At 50.7% G+C, this 16,470-nt stretch overlaps 2 protein-coding genes across 3 annotated transcripts; both read left to right on the top strand.

Moving 5' to 3' along the window:
• The first annotated feature begins 1,160 nt into the window (after window positions 1-1,160).
• On the top strand, window positions 1,161-2,916 carry MYF6 (myogenic factor 6). Its single transcript, XM_064655576.1, has 3 exons — window positions 1,161-1,769; window positions 1,942-2,032; window positions 2,251-2,916. The coding sequence occupies exons 1-3, from the start codon at window positions 1,254-1,256 to the stop codon at window positions 2,367-2,369; spliced, it is 726 nt and encodes a 241-aa protein (XP_064511646.1). The 5' UTR covers window positions 1,161-1,253; the 3' UTR covers window positions 2,370-2,916.
• A 97-nt stretch (window positions 2,917-3,013) lies between these two features.
• MYF5 (myogenic factor 5) lies at window positions 3,014-10,602 on the top strand. Of its 2 annotated transcripts, none has more exons than XM_064655575.1 (4): window positions 3,014-4,704; window positions 6,316-9,399; window positions 9,902-9,977; window positions 10,135-10,602. In XM_064655575.1, the coding sequence occupies exons 2-4, from the start codon at window positions 8,893-8,895 to the stop codon at window positions 10,326-10,328; spliced, it is 777 nt and encodes a 258-aa protein (XP_064511645.1). In that variant the 5' UTR covers window positions 3,014-4,704; window positions 6,316-8,892; the 3' UTR covers window positions 10,329-10,602. The 2 variants fall into 2 exon arrangements, with proteins under 2 accessions (XP_064511645.1, XP_064511644.1); XM_064655574.1 differs by lacking the exon at window positions 3,014-4,704 and adding an exon at window positions 5,238-6,201.
• The last annotated feature ends 5,868 nt before the right edge of the window (window positions 10,603-16,470 follow it).

Below are 16,470 nucleotides of genomic sequence, written 5' to 3'. Positions count from 1 at the left end.
ATAGATATGTGCAAACATAGAAATATACTTACGTATAGACATTAACATACATAAATATGTGTCTGTGTATAGATATGGACACATATACATATACACATATATGTATATTTACATAGGTATAAAGAAATTACATGGAATTTAACAAACACAAGGCAGTCCAGTGAAAGAGGCAAACAAGCCATTTTCCTGTTCCTGCTCTTTCTTCAAGTAAGATAGGCCCAGACATGATGTGACATTACAGCATACACTGTATGGAGCGATCAGAAGCTCCATTTCTGTCTCAGTGACCAGGAAGCTCTGTACACTCTGTCAGGCCCAAGGGATCAAACTTCAGTTACACCATATGCCTGGGCTTTGCCTGCCCTAAACACTGTCAAGGACAAGGGCTGTCCGGAGAGCCCCATCACACTGTAACCCAGTCACCTGGAATCACTCCTGTCACCTCATGGGCAACGTGGGAAAGTTCAGACTGAAAGGCTAAGCCGAGGTGCAATATCTGTGGGTGCCTCATCATCGCAGCAAGGCTCTGCCTTGGCAATCCTCCCTATACGTGTGGAGGGACAGCGAGCTTGGCTCCTAACCTTGGGCTGGCCCTGGTGGCTTGGGTCACAGGAATGGCATGCTTCAAGGGGAAGGTGGGGGGCGGCGGGGGAAATAGCAGGGGTTTCTTCTGAAAATATTAACCTATCTATTTGGAAAGTGATGGCTGCCTTTGAAATGCCTCCTTATAGATCTATACTTAGCACTGGGGCAGGGAGTAGGAGGGTGTGAGGGGTGGGCTAGGGGAGGGATCCCTGCGCAGCCCCGTGCCTTTGTCCTCCAGCGGTGCCCCCGCGGGCTGGGCAGCGGGGCCGCGCCGGGACGCCGCTCCCGATCCCCGCTTCGCGTCCTTTCCCTGCGCCCCGAACTCACGACATTTAGGGAGCGGGTGGGAAGTTGGGATGTGGGGTTTGAGGGTTTTTTTTGCTTGTTTTCGCCTTTTTTTTTTCCTAAACTTGTCCCCCTCCCCTAGTGTCCCCCCTCCCCCTTCTAAACAGGAGATGTTCTCAGGACAGCGCCCGCAAGACTGGCTGGAATCAGTTTTGGAGGGTGATACACCGCGACAGCTAAAAGCTGGATAGGATTTCAGCAGCTCCTATATAAAGCACAGGGGACTTATGTCATTGCACTAATTAAATTCCATCTGGGTTGTTCCTCGGGGTGTTTTTGAGCCTGCCACCCAACTCAAGCAGGCAGAGAAGCTGGGGGACAGCATGATGGACCTTTTTGAAACTGGCTCCTATTTCTTCTACTTGGACGGGGAGAATGGAGCCCTGCAGCAGCTGGAGATGGCTGAGGGATCCCCGCTGTACCCAGGCAGCGATGGCACCTTGTCCCCATGTCAGGACCAAATGCAGCCAGAGGCCGGCAGTGACAGCAGCGGAGAGGAGCATGTGCTGGCACCCCCGGGACTACAACCCCCTCACTTCCCCGGCCAGTGTTTGATCTGGGCTTGTAAAACTTGCAAGAGAAAGTCGGCCCCCACGGACAGACGGAAAGCAGCCACCCTCCGGGAGAGGAGGAGGTTGAAGAAGATCAACGAAGCCTTCGAGGCTCTGAAAAGGAGGACTGTGGCGAACCCCAACCAGAGGCTGCCCAAGGTAGAGATACTCAGGAGCGCCATCAGCTACATCGAGAGGCTGCAGGACCTCTTGCACAGGCTGGATCAGCAGGAGAAAATGCAGGAGATCGCGGGGGACCCCTTCAGCTTCAGCCCCAAGCAGGGAAATGTAAGCACTGCCTCTTGGTCCCTCCCTCCTCCTCCTCCTCTGGTAACCTGCGAGTCCTCGGGCCTCCGGAAGTTAGCCGGCCAGGCTCGGCCCGGGGAGCCGCGGGTCACCTCACTAACAGCTCGTCCTCTCCCCGTGTCTCCCCGTTCCCGCCCCCGCCTGTGTGCCGCAGATCGCCAGTTCGGACTTCCTGAGCACCTGCAGCTCCGACTGGCAAACCGTTTCTGACCATTCCCGAGCCCTAGGAATCAGCCCCAAAGAAGGTAACTCCTCCCGGGACCGGACCCCGCTCCGCCGGCCCTGCTCGCCCGCCGCCCCCGAGGCCGAGCGCCTTTCCCTCGCCCCGACGGCTGAGGCCCCGGCGGTCCGTCTCTCACCCTTCCCTCCTTTGCCCGGGCTCTCCGGCATCCTGGAGCCCCCGCGCCGCAGGCCCGGGAGGAGGAACAGTTTGCTCTTTAATCCCTTTTCTCTCGTTGAGCAGGAGTCTCCGTTGTCGAGTCGTCGGCCTCCAGCAGCCTTCGCTGCCTCTCTTCGATAGTGGACAGTATTTCTTCCGACGAGCCCAAACCGCCCAGTGCGGAGGAAGCGGTGGAGAAATAAACCCGGTTCTGTGGTAGTATGTTTAACGAGATGGAGCCCCTATCCTCTTTCCTCTAAACAAGTAACGAAGCAAATTAACACAGCGGAAAACCCAAGCAGGGCCCTTGTTAAGGTTGATTCAAGGTACACCTACCCCCCAAAAAATGGCTCTCACTGACTCGAGCCAGATAGACTTTCCCTCTTTTGTGTTCTTTTTTCCCCACGAGTTTTGTTTTCTTTAAATTGTGTTGCATAGACCACCCCTCTTTTTTCTTTCTTTTTTTTTTTTTTTTTTTTTTCCTAATTTAAGATATTTACCTGTGTACCGGTGATCCTCTTTGTCCGAGACTCACCGGGAAGTTCATTCCTGTCTGAGTGAAGCTGTTGGTTGCATTTCGTGTGAGTCATATTTAAAGAGTTCCTGCCTCGTTTCGTTCCTGTAAATAATTTCAGTACTGTCTTTTCTTTTGTAAACATAACATATATATTTAAATGGTGGAATGTGATATTGTATATAAGAACAGATGGATTTCTTGGATTGTAAAATAAAGCTCTTTGTGTTACAGTGTTTTCCTCCCCTCCTCGTAATTTCATAATAACCCGATACTGGAGTTAAAACCTGCCATCGACTTCAGAGAGATGAAGCCCAGATGAGTCAGACTTGTGTAGCCGAAGCACGACCCGTGTGACTGGAAGCAGGACTCGGCATAGATTTTTCCTTCGTTTACTCCTCGAAGGACCGTCTCTCCTTATTTAGGGCCGCTCCCGCGATGTGAATTACCCGCCTAACCCTCCCCGTGGGCTTCCAGGGAAGCACGGGCAGGCCCGCCGCCTCTCCGGTTCCCGCAGCGCTCCGCGGCCCGATTCCTTGCGATGCTTGCGCAACGCACGTCCCCCTGGAAAGCGATACTGCTCCCCTAAAATGTCCAACAGGGCCGCTCGAGTACCTTGCCAGGCAGGGACACTTCTTCGGCCTTGCTCTGCACGTGGAGGGTGAGCTTAGAAACGGGACACGCGAAAAGGCCTCCCCCTCCCCTCCACCTCCCCCCCTGGTCCTTGAGCTGGGAGAGGCTCAGCGCGTCCCACCTCTTCCTTTCGGCACCGAGGATTTGAATGCAGGCCTTGTCTGCGGCAAAAATGATGGTCCTGCTGCCCTAACGGGGCAGCGATAGGCTGTGACAGGAGTCTGCTCTCTTGGGGTCTGGGGATAGCTGTGGTTTCTTCCCAGGAAAAGTAACTCCCCTTGACTTCCTTGTGCCTGAGGGAGAAGGGAATGGGGTCCCCCGGCAAGGAAGGAGTTAAAGGGCCGAAAAGGTTTGGAGGTGGGAGGGTAACAACATATGAAGCCTTTCAGTCAGTGTTGTGAAAAAACACAGCCTGAGGATGGTGGAGCCGAGCTGCTCACAGTCAGAGCGTTACGGTTTGTAACAGATTATACCCCCGGGAAGAGGTGGCCACCAGGGAACAGCACATTCTGCCGTAAGCACACAGACACAGGGCTCGCCGGAGAGCCTGGGCAAGCAAAGGGACGACACTTCAACTTCACCCAGCGGCGCTCTCCTCGTCAACTTTAGCCATTGATTTATTTGTTGTTCTTGTTTTTTGAAAGGTCACAGTAGCTTTTCGGGAAAGTCTCCCCCTTCCCGGCCGGCTCGGGCATGGGTACACCCGTCTGAAGTGGAAGCTCTGGGCAGAGCCTTCCCTGAGAGCCAGCTCTCCCATCACCGTGCCTTCCTACCGCCTTTTCTGTGCCGCCGTGTCTAGTCTGACTTTTAAACCAGTCAAGTGCTAGCTCTTAATTGGTCTATAATAAGATGCTCCGTTGTAAAGAATAATTGCGGCGGGACAGTGTGGTGGGCACAGTGACGCGACGGTTTCACCCTTTTTCTCCTTTCAAATTAAACCCCTTTGACGCGGGGAACTCTCGAACTCTTCAGAAAGCGGCGCGTCGGGGAGCGAGGCCCGCTGCGTGCCGTCTCCGCGACCTGGCGAGAGAGGGGAGGTGGTTCATCTCGCTTCTGTAGAGAAGGCACTTGACCAGCCACAGAGTATTTCAGATCGGGCTAGCAGCTCGTCGCCTTCCTTCCTAATTTGTTTTGATCCCTCCAGGTGCGCGGGAAGAGCTACACACAGTTCACACGCTGATCCGAGACCCGCGGGACCCGCTGCCCGCAGCAGCGTAGGAGCGGTGCTGAGCCACTCCCCAAAGCCAGAGTGTCGCACCGACATCTGGGCAGCCGAATGTCAGATTAACCCTCAACTCAGCACTGACTTCTACGAACAACCAGTTCTGCCCGGTAGGACCCCCACTACAGCGTCTTCTCCAGCAGCATGGTAACTTGAGCGATTGTTTAGAGTAAGTTTGCCTAAAGAAGAGTCTTTTTCATTAAATAAAGAAAATATCTCCCAGAGAGACTCTCCGTGACCTCCACGGCTGCGGCTGACATGCCGGGCTTCCCAGTGAAGGTCGTCAGTGTGTTTGCAATTAAGATGTTTGTGTTAGATATTAATAACGATAATCTTTACTCAAGTCCCCAGCCAAAGCAAATAGGGCGCTGGAATCACAAAATCAAAGGGTAATAACTGGGTAAAGACAAGAGATTTGTGATTTAATCAAGTCTTTTTCCGGAGCGGCCACGGACAAAGTCACCGAAGTTTTTAAGGGAATGCAAGTGGCCCTGTCCCTGCCTCCTCCCCGATGCAGTTCATTTAAGACGGGCTCGAAAGCCCATACTCAACACAGGCCTCTTCGCCTCTACTGCTCCGCTCCCCTGGGAACCACCTGCTCGCTCGCTCAGGAGCGGAGGGGTGCCTGGCCCGGCGTGGCAACGCTCCGCCGCCCGCTCGAGATGCCTGCGGGGCTGGGGAGCGATGGGGGGAAGGTGAGGGGGGAGAAGATGGGGTGTTTGTCTGCAGTGCCGCCGCGTTGTCAGTGCTTTCCTCTGAAGTGACCCGACCGCGTGTTTAAAGCCCTTTTTTTCTATTTTTTTTTTTAATCTTTATTTTCCTTGGTAAAATAGCCTACAATCCAGGGAGGGAGATGGACAGCCAGCCAGTACCGTGCTCAGCTTATTCTCTGAGCTCGAAGTCAAGGGAGGCAGGCGGCGACACAGCAGCTATTTCCTGGGGAAAAATTCCTGCGTGGATCGCTGCTGTTTTGAGCTAGGAATGGGTGTGGGGGGCAGGGGAGGGAAGAGGTTGAATAATTGAACCATGTGCTCGCTGGGACGTCCGTCCTATAGCAGGAACTAGCAACTTTTCCCAGTCTCAAGGCTGCTAAAATATCCCTCGTGTCCCTTTGATCTCTCCTGGGAGTCCCAGGGAGCCAACAGAGGCCAATGCCTTCTTCAGCTGTCCTCTATACAAATCCCTCTGGCAGGTACTAATGTGTTTACTTAGGTGCGCACGGTTCTCAGCGCTGGGGGGAACCAAACGTTTCTCACACGGCTGGAAGCGCTCGGCCCCACCAACCCGACTGGGAAACAGTTTTGCTGCCAGGGCAGCGCGGGGTAGCCCTCACCGCCGCTGCCGGCAACCACCGACAGCGGGAATGGAGCGGCTTGGCAGCATTAAGTTTCATCCCTGAGTGACGCTCTCGCCGCGCTGCACCGGGGCCCGGCTGTGCGCTCCGGTTGTCGAGGCCGGAGGCCGGCGGGGCAGCGCGCAAGGCGCTCCGAAGGGCTGGGGTTGGGGGCGCGCTCGGGTGGACCCCAAACACCTCTCACCCCCTCAGCCTGGTGATTTCTGGTTTCGGTTGGATTTTATTTTCTTAAATAGAAAGGTGTGGGGCTTGGAAAAACATGGCACGGTCTGCAAACGGTGCCTACATGGGATGGAATCCCTCCAGAAGTAGGTGCGGTACGGCGATTGCTGATGAGCGAGGGGTGGGGGTGGGGGGGGCTGGGATGAGGAGCATCATTTAAAGAGAGCCTGACACATTCACCGTTTTCTCTCTACCCGTCCGCAGGAGCAGACAGTGTCTGATTCTCAGGCTGCTTCCCGCTTTCCGGACTTGAGCCTTCTGAAATGCAGCAGTATCCTCCCCCGCCCCCCCCACCTCACCCTTCCCCAGAAACCTCATTAGCCAGCCTTGTAGTTCGTGTTTTCTCTCCCCTTGCTTTAGTTCCACTCGCCTACTGCATTTTTGCAAGTTTGTTTCGAAATCACTTTACCAGAGGAGCCGGGGACTCCTTAAAGAATACTATTTACAGACTTTTTTTCTTCCTGAATGACAGACTCTTCCATGCTTTCTTCCCTTTCCCCAAAAGCATTCAAGGAAAAAGGAAAGAAATTTTTCTGGCTCCTCAAAGACTTTTTGGGAAAGGCACGGTTTTTAACAGCCCCCGCTGAGCTAAGAGTCAAAGCTACGAGCTAAAGCTCTGCATGCCAGGAGAGCGGGGCTGAGGGGGTTGGCATTGGGCACCGGGAGATCCGCAGTGCATGCTTGGAGAGAAACCAAGCATGCACCAACCAAGAAAGGTGATCGGAACTGCAATCGGCACTTTAAAGATCAAGGTTTTTTTGTGCACGAAACATGAATATGTAAACAGGTCTATTTTACCCAGCGCAAACGTGGTAAATCAAATTGCATATATATGTCTGTCTGTATCTCTGTGTGTGCTCGCCACATCCCAGTGAAGAGTTCAAGTTACTGCCGAGCAGAACCCCTTCTGACGGACACTGTCTTAGCAAAACAGTAGACAACTGCCCTGTTTCAGATGCGGCCCAACAAAACAGCAACCTGCATCTCAGAGCGACAGAAGCCTGAAATTCTGAGCTTTCCCCTTTCTGTAACTTTACTCCTTTATCAACTCTCTGCTTTTCCTACAGTATTCATTTCAAAGGGGGCTCCCCCTATTTATGGCCCCAAATAAACCAAAGTAGTGCAGATGTAGCCTTCCACAGACTTTAGATAATCACGCGTCTGCTCGAAGGAAGAAGGGTGTGTGCATGGTTGTTTTTTAGGAAAAGTTTTAGCCTTAGAGTGGAAATCCGCCTTTGGGGATTCGGGGGTGGTGGTGGAGGGGAAAAAAGGAGCAGATGGGGTCCCTCCAGCCTCAGCCCCGGCCGAGCTGCTGGCTGCTCTCCGGTGAGGATCGCTTTCCAGCGATGTGCGCTGCTACAGGGCACCTCTCTCAGAAGATACTCCCTACCTGCCTTGCTCACTTGATCAGCGGCTCCTTGAGATAACCGGCTCGCCATGCCACCGCATTACCTCTTCCTGAAGGGAGGCTAACTGAAGACACCTTTTTCCTGGGCACACGGACAGACTCCGTAGTGTTTGAACCGCTGCTGGTTCACTTGCTCTCCGTTTGAGTTAACCTAGGTCATATAATTTTATTCCCAGGTAGGGAAGGTTTCCTTTGCCTCCTCGTAATATTTTCCTCAGCTACAAAAGCCACCTGGATGAAACCAAAGGATTCCTGCGCGTTAGCAAATGCCTGTTAAATGGCTTCATTACCACTCTAATGACCCTTGCACCGCTCTGCTCGGCTACTGCTGCGGCTGGGGATCTGCAAGGCTTTTGTCCCCGGCTTGTGTAAAGTTACTTAGGGATTGCGGGGTTAGAAATTTTACACTTCCAGGAGGGGTTTGTTGCACTGGCAGCTGGGACGCATCTGTAACGGTACAAGTTTGCCTGAAAGCAGAAAATTAGCAAGCCCAAGGCACTGCTTGACTGTCGTGTCTCTAGCAGCACCAGGTCACACGAGTAGGAGAAAGAATGGGAAGGGGATTTGTTTCGGAGCAAACACATACACTTTTCTTTTGTGAATACCTTTCCCCGTGGCCCGATCCGACAGCACTAAAATCTGGGTTTCCCCCCTCCTCGTCTCTCCCGGCCATAAGTAGCTGTGCCTTTTTGTCCCCCAATTTGTAAATTTAATCAGTTGGTGACACAACTTTAACTACAGGACAACGCTGTCCTCGATATAAATGAACACATCTTAGATCTAAAAAGAAGGGTAGATTGTTTCAGGACCTGGACCACAGACCTGGACCACGGACTGTGGGAAATAAAGATATGCAAGTAGACACTGTAGATGCTATGGAGATGCTCAGCGTTAATTCCCCGAGGCAGCGTGTGATGTGAGATGGGAACAACGGGACGAGGAAGGACTCTGTTGGAAATGTCGGTGGTTTGTGCACGTCCACTGCCCCCCTCTATCTTTCCATACCAAAACTGAAAATTCTCAGAATTGGTTAAAACTTCGGAGATGTCGCAACCAGTTCTGGGGAGGTCGTTCATTAGAAAAATGCCCAGCTCTCGGCTCTCCAAAGGAGCGGTGCGGAGCAAATTGTCTCCTGGGGAGTGGAGGGGGCTTGTCCAGACAGCCACCGGCAGAGGCTGTGGTGGGATATGCTAATAAAGACCGGCCGCTGCAGACCAGCCTCCCTTTCCATGTATATATAAGGGCCCCCTGCATCACCCGAAAGACACTTGGTCTTGGGTCGCTAATTACGGAGCAAATTGCCCCACCGCGCTGCGGAGCGCCTCGCCTAGAGCCGGTGGCTGCCGTCCCGCACTGACGCCTTTGCAGCAGGGATGGAGGTGATGGACAGCTGCAAGTTCTCCCCGTCCGAGCTCTTCTACGACAGCTCCTGCCTTTCCTCCCCGGAGGCCGAGTTCCCCGAGGATTTTGAGCCCAGGGACCTGACCCCCTTCGGCGCCCACGAACGCCCCGAGCCCGCCTGCTCCGAGGAAGAGGAGCATGTCCGAGCTCCCACTGGCCACCACCAGGCCGGTCACTGCCTCATGTGGGCTTGCAAAGCCTGCAAAAGAAAATCCACCACAATGGACCGGCGGAAGGCGGCCACCATGAGGGAGAGGAGGAGGCTGAAGAAAGTGAACCAGGCTTTTGAGACCCTGAAGAGATGCACCACTGCCAACCCCAACCAGAGACTCCCCAAAGTAGAGATCCTGAGAAACGCCATCAGATACATCGAGAGCCTCCAGGAGCTCTTGAGGGAACAGGTAGAAAACTACTATCACCTGCCGGGACAGAGCTGCTCCGAACCGACCAGCCCCACTTCCAGCTGCTCCGATGGGATGGTAAGAGGGAGGCAGGGCTGTGGAGACCCCAGGAAGGCCCGCGGACAGGTCCCCCTCGCCCTACCGTCGTGGGACCAGTCCCATGGGTGTGGGACGGGTCGAATGCATCCGGACATCAGGAAAAGGCGGGTGGTTTTCTTTTTAACAGGCCCCTTCCCAGATTTACCGTTGAGCACGCACGTGGGCTGTCTGGGGATGCTTGGGGGGGGGCAGTAGCGCTGCCCGAGGGCACCCTTCAGGCGCCCCAGACCCGGGGTCTAGGCGTCTCCTCTCCTCCTCTCTTAGCGCGGTGCCGCAGAGGGGTTCGGTATGGGGCGGGGGGAGGCGGGGAAGGCGCTGCCCAGCTGCAGCAGCGGGGCCGGGGGGCTGCTGCCTCGCTGCCCCGCGGGCGCCGAGGCTCCCACCCCGCCGGTCTTCAGGGCGCTTTCCCTTCACGGGGAGCGTCCCGCTGGCCCCTGGGCGGGGGCGGCTGGGCCGGCACTCGCCCCTCGCTGTCTTGCAGGCCGACTGCGGCAGCCCCGTCTGGTCGGCGAGAGGCAGCAGCTTCGACGCGGTCTACTGCTCCGAGATGGCCCACGGTAAGCTGGACTCGACCCGATCCGACCCGACCCGACCCGACCCGAGCCGCGGCCCCCGCGCTCCCCGTGACATTTTGGGGAAGGCAGCGCAGGACCCTGCGGTAACGCGCTGCCGTGCCCCCGTACCCCTTCCCCCCTACCCCCCCCCTCGGTGCAGCGTACGCCGCCGATCAGAGCAGCTCCCTGTCCAGCCTGGACTGCCTCTCCAGCATCGTGGACCGTCTCTCCCCGGGGGAGGAACCAGGGCTGCCCCTCCGCGACGCCGACTCTCTCTCGCCCAGCGCCAGCATCGACTCGGGGCCGGGGACGCCCGGGACGCCGCCGCCCCGACGGACCTACCAGGCGCTATGAGGGGCCAGAAGGGCCGGCACCCCGCGCCTGCTGCCGCAGCCGGGGCTTCTGCCCGCCCGCCGGCGTCGCCCCCGCGCCCAGCCGCCTCCTGCAAATGCTTCTCGGGCGAGAGGGGCAGCCCCGGTGCCCCTTGGGCCGCCGTCTCTCTCTGGGGCTGAAGGCAAAGCGTCCTTCCGGGCCCCGGCCCGGGATATCCCTGAGGCAGGCAGACCCCGGGCTCGGGACACACGCACTACCCTGGAAACCCCGCTGCAAATAAAAACGTGCTGTGAGAGAGCTGTCTGACCGACTGGTTCTTTAACTGCATTCCCTGGTATGGGGGAGGGCAGCGAGACCCGGTTGCGGGGCTCCCGCCTGCACTCCTGTTTAGCCGTCACCCAGCCTAGGTTGCCCCCGCCTCATCACGGCGGTCCCGAGCAGGGAGATAGAGCGTCTTGCCGGGCTGGGGCCTAGGGACTTGTTTCTCACTTCACCAGTGCATATCGTTCTGAGACTGCTCATGGAGAAACAAAAATGTGGAGGGTTAAATTTTCCCATTAAAGGTCCTGTTATGGGCACAGTTTCCTTTATTTTCTGTAAGTGATATTTCATAGTCATATTTATTTTCAGTAAAAGTAGTGTTTTATAGTCCTATTTTTCTATCCTTCCCTCCCCTTCTTCCTTTCTCTGCACCAGTAAAGCTCTTGTTTCTTTGACTGGGTATGAAGACTGACTGTGTATTCCAGGATTTGGCCCTAAAATTGCATGGTGACTCTCCTCTCAAAACGACTGTATGATATAGCTCTGATCCTCTGACGAGCAATTTTACTCTCTGGCAGAGACAAATTTAGTAAAATTAGTAAGAACAAACCACATATATCTTTTTCACAAGCCATGAGGTGTATTTCACAATATTCAGAAAACAATATACATTTATTTGCTCCTAGTGACTTTGGTCTTACCAGTCAGGATAAAAATTCATTACTCTACATTGGGTCTAGAAATAACCAGGTTAAATCTTCATCTGTTTCAGACTTAACAAGTATCTCCTTCCAGGCATTCAGTCTAAGTCTTTCTACCATAAAAAATTTCCAGCTCTTTGCACTCCTTTAGTTGTAATTCAACTTGTCTAGCTGCCTCTCCCACCAAAAAAAAAAAAAACAAAAAACAAAAAAAAAAAAGAAAGTAAAAAGACAGAGATGAGATGAAGAGTCGGGCTCCTTCAGTGCATCTAGAAATGTCTCATATGATTAATACTCTGAGTGGGAAGGGATATATGCCTTACTAGAGTGGCATAAGAATGTATTTGCCGGTTGTGTTTATGTTGCTAGCAGTCAGTGGCCAAGGGGCCTGGAAGTGGTATTTCACCTCTGATAAATCTTTCACTTGAACTCAGCCCAGCTTAGTCATGTCACCAAAAGTTACCACCTGACTGCTCTTTGGCAGCATCTCTGAACCGAGGATGAAAGAAGCCTAACTTAGGGATGGCTCCATCCCCACAGCACATTGAGGGACCGTGTCCCCCACAAAGGGCCACAGAGAAAGTGAAGTGGCACCTACCTGCCTGCCTGAGCCTGCAGCTGGGTGGTAGCAGATGTGCATCTGACACAGGGCAAGGCCAGCCTGCCCCTTGTGCACAGCTTCCCTCAAAATCACTTTCTGCCCTTGCCATGTGACCTTGAGGTAAATGTTTTTTTCAGCAGAGTATTTCAGGAGGAGCCTTTACAGAATGGGCTTTCTGGGTGTATAGGTATGTCCCAGGTAATCACAGAGTAGAAAAAGTGGTTTGAAAACCCTGGGTTGATGTTGTGCAGAGGTACAAAAAAGGTGTTCACACACTCTTGTCATTACGGATGCTTCAGGAGTATGCACGTGCCTTAACACAAACAGAGTCTGTCTTGGTTACGGGGCATCACTTCCTGAGCCATCTGTTCATAGGAATCTTTATGCAAGATTGTGAACATCACTAGTTTTATTTGATGATTTCTCACACATTGCTGCAGTGTTCGCTCCTCCTAACCAAAATACCATCCCAAGGATACGGATTATTCCCAAAGACCTAATACAGTGCAGATGATTTTAAATGGTATTTTAAAGTAAGCTAAGCTGGAGAACTTTCAACATTTCAATCTGCACTGTGCTGACCTTGGCAAGTGTTCTTGGGCGAAGTATGCAGAGTAACACTAGCAAATCACATGTTGGTAATGTACACCTCTCTTTGGCTGGCAGACATTTTAAGAGTTGCAAAAAGGTCAATACTTCTGAGAAGCAGTTTTTCAGAGTGTGAGGAGAAGTATTCCGTCTGTGGGATGTTTGTCCATAGCTTCCTGAGTCCTACTTGGCTAGTTTACTATCTGTGGATTTTGTTATACACATCAAGGAAACAAAATCTTAATTATAGGACATCTATGAAAAAAGCTCCCATGAGCCAAAATGTGCTTTAATCCTCATAAGGAATGGAAGTGAGCACCATGAAACTGCCTTTAGTCTATGGATTGGGAAGAACAAGGTATAAAAGGCTGTGGTCTTGGAAGATACACTGTTGTGGACAGATTTTGCATATTTAATAATAATAATAGGATGTGAAACTGAAAAAAAAGATTTGTGTTCTGTATGAAACATGTTCATTTAAGGAAGGCAGTGCCCAGAAATACATAAGAAGATGATGGTCTAGAAAATCTGAGCTCCACCTATCCTAACTCTTACTATGTGGCTGAGCGCTTCAGGCTCTGAGATAGCGTGCAGTGGCCTCACAGGCAGGCAGACAAGGATGCCTCATGAGTGTCAGAATAGTGAATTTAACACAGGACCTGCAAGTTTTCTGTCTATCTGTCACTGCAAGGAAGGGCATAATTCTCTACAATTTAAAAAAAACCCCATAATTAATGTTGTATTTTAATTTTACTTCTGAAAATCATACTTTTTTTGGTTAATGACTGAGGGAGGCAGCTGAGCTTCTTTTGTGTGTGTGTGTGTGTAGTTTTTAATGTCTTTTATCTTTCTGAAGAAACCTTTAAAAAAGCAGAGACCGTTAGAGAAATACACGTTTTAAATTCAGATCAAAGGGCCCACTGTACATTACAAAACTAACATAGAAACCTGGAAAAGACCCTTTAATACATCATCAAGATAACAGTCCTACTTGCTTTATGTTCAAATTTCTTGAGTTGCTTGTACGGAAAAACACTCCTTTTGCTAGTAGGAAAAGATCGTCTTTTTTTCTCCTGTGGTAAGGCTTAAAATGATAAACTTCTAGTAATTAGTTTTTGGAGGATGAAAGGGTCTTAAGTCATACTGATTGTCTGAATATGCCCAGGAACACTTCAAATTCACAGCTACATTTCAGTGGAAATTCAGCATCTTCATCTTCGCATCTCAGCCTTCTTGTCAGGAATAGTTAGACTTAATCACAGCAGGCACCTCCTCCTCCCTCACTCTCTCCTTCTCCTTCTCCTTCTCCTTCTCCTTCTCCTTCTCCTTCTCCTTCTCCTTCTTTCTCCTTCTCCTTCTCCTTCTCCTTCTCCTTCTCCTTCTCCTTCTCCTTCTCCTCCTTATCTTCTCCTTCTCTTTCTCCTCCTCCTCCTTATCTTCTCCTTCTCCTCCTTATCTTCTCCTTCTCCTCCTTCTCTTCTCCTTCTTCTCCTTCTCGTTTCTCTTCCTCTGCAGAGCCCTCTACTCACTCATCGCTTTTCCTTACTCCTCTCAGCTGGACCTTGGAGTCCCTGGAGGACCCGCAGCTGGCCAGCTGATTACTGCTGACCTTTGGCAGGCTCTGCACTGGGTATCAGCCTTACAGCTGGTCACAACTGCCTTCCTGGCAACTAAAGACCTAATGAGCTTGGCCAGCTGCAGACTGGGCTGGGATCCTGCTGGCTGATTTGACCCTGTGTGAGGGATGGAGAAGTTCACCCCCAAATGTGGAGGGAGCGAGCAATGCATCTGTCCATGTGCTGCTGCTCCTGGGCATCAGGGCCAGGCTTCTCCTAGAGCCAACTGGATCAGTGAAATGGCTAAAAAAGAGACAGAAGAGCTGTTTTTTCTCATGATTTCTTTTGAGTTTTCTGTGGAGTATTAGATTAGGCTTCACTAGTGGCCTTCACCCTCACTATATCTTATGCTGTTCATTCCATCCAGTCAGAGAGATACACCCATCCACCAGAATAGTGATGGATTGAAAGAGTTACTACCCTTCCCAGACATGGTGTGATGTATTTTCCCTTCATCCAGCAGGTGCCCCACCTTCCTATCTCCAGGGGGTTATGCATCTTGGACACTCGTAGACCTCATGCCAAAACCACTGCAGAGTCCAGCTACTTTCTCAAAGCTCTTCTGTTCTCCACTCCCCAGACCAGCTGATAGGCATCATTCATTCCCGGAGTCCATTTTCTTTTTGAGCATTAGTAACATTTATGAACAGCTTGGAAATCAGCTGAAATATGTTGGTGGCAATGATGCCAAAGGCATTGCTCATCTGTGCTTGAAAAAGGTGATATCATGTATATAAGGGTCAGCAGGGCCAGAGAGAGATCAGTGTATGCATTAAATCAGGTGCATTTGAATCTGACACCCTCTGAGAGGCCTTCAGACCTGGAGTAGAAGCAGAGTAATAAATGTATGGTTTTTCTCTTTTTTTCTCTGAATCTTCTATGAATCTATGCTTTGAACTGACATTTCTGTTTTAAAAATCCATACAACATGTATGCTAAGTGAAAATCAAATCCTACAAAGAAGCTCTAAAAGCTTTAGGTCCTATTTTTATTTTTTTATATTTTTTAAAGTGCCAAATCCTCCCACTTGCAGTGGGACTCAGCTACCTAGCAGGAACACAGCAAAAGTCTGGCTGTAGCATAAAACTCAAGCTGATGTGCTTATAATGCATTATAGTGAGGCAAACTGTGGATTAAATCAACCTCTAATGGTTTGATTCGACAGAATTTAGAAAATTAATAAACTAATAACACCTTAATTAGCAGTGAGAAAACAGTGACTGTAGCTTGCTACACCTGTGTATAGCTCAGTGCAAAGACCTCACTAGCAAATACACCACAGCTCCAGGAAAGGGGTTTATTTTTTTTGTAAATGGATGTATTTGAATCTGCTGAAAACTCATTCTGTTGCCCTCATTTCCATGTTTTAAGTAGTGATGTATGCAAGATGTTGCATGTTGTTTTTTGGGTTTTTTTACTAGTCTGAAAAAATACTGGATTTGTTTGTGTTCCTGTCCCTTTCATGATACTTTGAAGAAACAGAAAGAGAAGGAGTATTTCTATTTTAAAAAGTATTTAGTTCTACAATTGCTCTTTTGGACCATCTTCAAACTGAACTAATAGTGCAATTCTGAGTCTTTCTGTTGAGTACTTTGAAAAGAAGAGGAGGAAATGTCTCTGCTGGTAATGCTGAAGATGCATCTAAAGTATAAATCTGAAATCCCTTCCTCAAAGTTAATGCTTATGCATAGATTTGTTGTAATCACCTGTATAGATAGTAGAGATCACATCACAGTAAAAATTCTTTCTCAGATTTAACTACATTATCTCAGTGACTTGAAAAAGCTTTAAAAACATTAAAAGCCTTTCCAGTAGGCTGTAATCGAGTCGGTCAGTCATCTGGGAAGTGGCTGCCTTTGCTTTTGTCCTCACTGCCATGATTCTCTCTCTGTTGGATAGTATCAAGCTGTTATTAGGAGCAAATCACCAAACTCCCTTCTTCTCTGGGTGCATACCTATTGGCAGCTATCATTTTTATCCTAAGACTCCTACGTTTCATTAAAGTTGTGCCTTGAGTGAGCACCTGGAAGCCCTTTGATCCTCTTTTTCTCAGGTTATAGATAATGCTATGAATTCACAAATGTGAATTTCTAAGTATAAAACTTCTGCAAGTGGATGAGCACCATCCTCTTGGGCACTTTCAGGACCTCAGTCAGTAGTGAAGATTTATGCAGCACCTAAACAATAAGAGTTGAGCTCATAATCCCTGCATGATTAAATGGGGATTTTTCTGCACCTCATTCTGAGTTTAAACATTAACCCTCATCTTCCTTGCAAACTCTATGAGACTGCTTACCTGGTCACAGCATAGTGCACGACTCTGTTCCTGTTGTGCAACTGGCCAAGGAAGGCACATCAAGCAGGTGATGTAACAATGTAGTTACATTATATTCAGG

This window comes from Pseudopipra pipra, chromosome 5, assembly GCF_036250125.1.
Source record: "Pseudopipra pipra isolate bDixPip1 chromosome 5, bDixPip1.hap1, whole genome shotgun sequence".
In the NCBI taxonomy this organism is placed as follows: Eukaryota; Metazoa; Chordata; class Aves; order Passeriformes; family Pipridae; genus Pseudopipra; species Pseudopipra pipra.
The sequence above is the reverse complement of the archived record's forward strand: the minus strand, read 5'-3'. Positions and strand labels throughout refer to the sequence as shown.

Excerpts from the sequence above, each read along its gene's own strand:
- MYF6 (XM_064655576.1), top strand. The coding sequence starts at position 1,254 with ATGATGGACCTTTTTGAAACTGGCTCCTATTTCTTCTACTTGGACGGG. Across the intron at positions 1,770-1,941 it reads TCAGCCCCAAGCAGGGAAAT|ATCGCCAGTTCGGACTTCCT; the intron begins GTAAGCACTGCC and ends TGTGTGCCGCAG. Across the intron at positions 2,033-2,250 it reads AGGAATCAGCCCCAAAGAAG|GAGTCTCCGTTGTCGAGTCG; the intron begins GTAACTCCTCCC and ends CTCGTTGAGCAG.
- MYF5 (XM_064655575.1), top strand. The coding sequence starts at position 8,893 with ATGGAGGTGATGGACAGCTGCAAGTTCTCCCCGTCCGAGCTCTTCTAC. Across the intron at positions 9,400-9,901 it reads CCAGCTGCTCCGATGGGATG|GCCGACTGCGGCAGCCCCGT; the intron begins GTAAGAGGGAGG and ends GCTGTCTTGCAG. Across the intron at positions 9,978-10,134 it reads CTGCTCCGAGATGGCCCACG|CGTACGCCGCCGATCAGAGC; the intron begins GTAAGCTGGACT and ends CCCTCGGTGCAG.